The sequence below is a fragment of the Pterocles gutturalis genome, unplaced genomic scaffold (assembly GCF_000699245.1).
Source record: "Pterocles gutturalis isolate BGI_N339 unplaced genomic scaffold, ASM69924v1 scaffold51227, whole genome shotgun sequence".
NCBI classification, from domain to species: Eukaryota; Metazoa; Chordata; class Aves; order Pterocliformes; family Pteroclidae; genus Pterocles; species Pterocles gutturalis.
Window position 1 is genome coordinate 13804 of NW_010114822.1, and position 3833 is coordinate 17636.

Below are 3833 nucleotides of genomic sequence, written 5' to 3' on the forward strand. Positions count from 1 at the left end.
CTTTCCAGTACTACAGTTCTATGGTATAGAATGAGTGAGTAAACAGATGTGAACGTTTTGGGTTTTTTTATTTTAGCTCGCTTAATTAAAGTGGAGCGCCCACTGTATGGAGTGGAAGTATTTGTTGGTGAAACGGCACGTTTTGAAATTGAAATTTCTGAGCCTGATGTCCATCCTATATGGAAGCTAAAGGGAGAAACCCTAACACCTTCACCTGTAAGGCTGCTTCTTTATTTTTAGACCGTAACTTAAACTACAAAAACATTCTTAATATCTTCTGAGTGGTTTCTTAGAATATTTATATTTGGGGTCGGGGGGTGTTTCTTTATCACCAGGACTGTGAAATCATTGAAGATGGGAAGAAGCATACGCTTGTCCTTCATAACTGCAAACTTGATATGACTGGAGAAGTGTCTTTCCAAGCTGCTAATGCCAAAAGTGCTGCTAATCTGAAAGTGAAAGGTACAGTCTGCACTTTGCCAACATTTCCACATGTATCTCAGGGCATCAGAACAAATCTAGCAGCAGTAAGGTCTGTATCAATCTATCACTGCACTGAATGTTGTCTTCTTTGATTTCAGAATTGCCTCTCATCTTTATCACTCCACTAAGCGATGTGAAGGTCTTGGAGAAGGATGAAGCCAAGTTTGAATGTGAGGTGTCCAGAGAACCCAAGACTTTCCGCTGGTTGAAAGGAACACAAGAGATCACTCCTGATGAAAGATTTGAAATTATTTCAGATGGAACAAAGCATGCTCTGATTATTAAATCTGTTGCATTTGAGGATGAAGCTAAATACATGTTTGAAGCTGAGGATAAGAGAACAAGTGCCAAGCTAATTATTGAAGGTTTGACTGACTTTAGCTTTCTAGGAAAGATTTGCACCATAGCCCTTGAATAGTTTTTATTGATAACATTATTAATGATGTTATGTTGTTACAGGTATCCGCCTGAAATTCATTACTCCTCTCAAGGATGTAACAAAGAAGGAGCGAGAAACTGCATTGTTCACTGTGGAACTCTCCCATGAAAATATCCCTGTTGTCTGGTTCAAGAATGACCAGCGATTACATACCAGCAAAGTGGTTTCAATGACAGATGATGGCAAATTCCATACACTCACAATCAAAGACCTTACTATTGATGATACTTCTCAGATTAGAGTGGAAGCTATGGGCAAATCCTCAGAAGCTAAACTCACTGTTCTTGGTAAGAATACTCAAAAGAATTTACATTATGTATATTATCAGAAGACTCTTATTAATGAAAAATCATTATCAGAAAGTCTTGGGGTTGGTTTCGGTTTGCTTTGGTGGGCTTTTTTTTTTCTTTTTGGTTTGGCCTAAATCTACATTGTGATTTTTGACAATTTTCAAATTTGTTAGTCTTCTTTGGGTCTCCATTTCCCCATTCACAGAGAATAATTAAAATAACTTCAGAATTTCATGCAACTATTGCAAAATTAACTATTAGACACTTAAATGGTGCTCTGAAACTCCTAGAGATCCAAAACAATGTGGTTAGTAATATTAGTAATACACTGAATTGTTTCTTAGATATTTATTGTTTTTTTCTTTTTGCAACAGAACTGTGTAATATTTATAAGGACTGTATTAAATTCTTCTTGCAGGGCATAAACAAGAAATGTTTTTTATGGTAAGAACTAATTGTCCTTTCTGAAAGCCTAAAACTTCAGACTGAAACTTATCAACTTTTCTTGCAGAGGGAGACCCTTACTTCACTGGGAAGCTGCAGGATTACACTGCTGTAGAGAAAGATGAAGTAATCTTGCAATGTGAAATCAGCAAAGCAGATGCCCCAGTGAAATGGATGAAGGATGGCAAACCAATTACTCCATCAAAGAATGTTGTTATTAAGGCTGATGGTAAAAAGAGAATACTCATCCTCAAGAAAGCTTTGAAGAAAGACATTGGACAGTACACTTGTGACTGTGGTACTGATCAAACCTCTGCTAAACTCAATATTGAAGGTATGGCTATTTTACTGGGCTGCTCTGTAGTGGAGATCTTTTCGTGTCTGTTAGAGACTGAGGGAAACAATCACTTTTTTTTTTCCTCCAGACCGGGATATTGAGATTATACGTCCACTATACAGTGTGGAGGTGATTGAGACAGAGACTGCCCGTTTTGATATTGAAATCTCTGAGGAAGGTGTCCATGGCAACTGGAAGCTAAAAGGAGAACCCCTGACTGAATCAGCTGTAAGCAAATATTTCAGGATGTTTCTCATATATGTCTCAACAATTTGCAGGGAGGTAGGGTGTGAAAGAGAAGAAGGTGGCTGCAGAAACTAAGTGAAATATCTTTCTGCTTTCAATAAGGGTGACTATAATAAAAATACTGGGTTTTTTCATTAATAACTTTTAAAATGTAGTGTAAACTTAATGCAAAATATTATATAACATAGCTAAAAAATAAATTATTTTACATAAATAAGTACACTCTGTATTGCTAGTCCCTAACAATCATGAATCCAAAGTACAAAGACCTCGTGGAATTCGCTTAAGTATAATGGCATTTAAAAATACAAGCTTTGGATTGTCTACATTTACCTTTGGTTTTTGAATTACGTTTGGTTTAAACAGATGTAGATCACGTTTTCAAACTCTTTTCCATTCCCATGACAGCTAAAATTGGTTTAAAATGGTATAAGACTTAATCAAATATTCTTGATTCCTTGCTGGAAGGATGTGGAAAATTAAGAAACAATATAATCACTACTGTCAATAATTTGCCAACGCTTTGATGTAACAGTACCAATATGAATAATACACAAAGATCAGAAGTTCCAATAAAATCAGTGTCTGGATAAGAGAAGAGGACACTTCTTAAGGAAAGGTCACAGCACAAGCTTAGTAATTTCTAGTTCCCTTAGGCTTCTGCCTGGTCTACATATGGATATATTGGCTAGTCAATCAGCACATACCGTTCACCAACATGAATGTGTTGCCCCTTGACCTTTCTTTCTGAAGGGAAGCAGACTGTATTGGGAAGAGACTTTGAAAGGAAAAGCCTATGAATGAAAGTTTATAAGGTATATGTCAGGTGGCAGTGGGACTAAGTGTTGTGAATAGAGGAGGAGATAACAGATGTATGGTATGAGAAGTAGGGGCTCTTGTGGTGAGGAGCACAAAAAAGAGACGGAAAAAATTGTTTCAATTCTCTTTTTGCAGGACTGTGAAATCAAGGAGGAAGGCAAAAAGCACTTCCTTACACTGTACAATGTACGCTTAGATCAAGCTGGTGGAGTAGATTTCCAAGCAGCAAATGCGAAATCTGGTGCCCACCTTCGAGTGAAACGTAAGTATATTTTAAACTGAAATTAATTAATTAACTGAAAATAAGGTGCTCATTACCTCTTTGGAACCGGTGGACAAATCTCTATACTGTATTAAACCCACAGCAATTCTTTCCAGAACAACTCAAAGATTAATTACTTAATCCATCTTAAATTTTATTTAAGGAATGACCTGTATGGTTTTTAACCTTGTATATAGTTTATTCATACAGGAGAAGTAAAAATAAGGAGATGGCCTTGAATACTTCTTCATGGTCTGGCATTGTACGTTGTTATGAAACCGAAGTGCTACAAGGTTTTACTGCATTAAAGTATCATGTTAACCTGAGAAGATGGGATCACAGTGATATCTGGGGATAGGGTTAAGAGCTTGATGGACAGGGACAGACCACACAGTTGAAGACCACTTGTTTCCCACTCCAATCTTAGCCCTCGCTATTTTGGAAAACACATGCCTTATCTAGCAAGAGGCATGCGAGGCTTGGCAGGGAGACAGATGCACGACAACTTTCCTG

General features: G+C 37.2%; 1 protein-coding gene across 1 annotated transcript in view; it reads left to right on the forward strand.

Moving 5' to 3' along the window:
* LOC104462808 (titin-like) overlaps window positions 1-3833 on the forward strand; it is a 110036-nt gene that overhangs the window by 13122 nt on the left and 93081 nt on the right. Inside the window, 7 exon segments of the mRNA XM_010074919.1 lie at window positions 77-216; window positions 336-462; window positions 582-848; window positions 943-1209; window positions 1724-1990; window positions 2082-2221; window positions 3194-3320. Coding sequence (XP_010073221.1) covers window positions 77-216; window positions 336-462; window positions 582-848; window positions 943-1209; window positions 1724-1990; window positions 2082-2221; window positions 3194-3320 — 1335 coding nt within the window.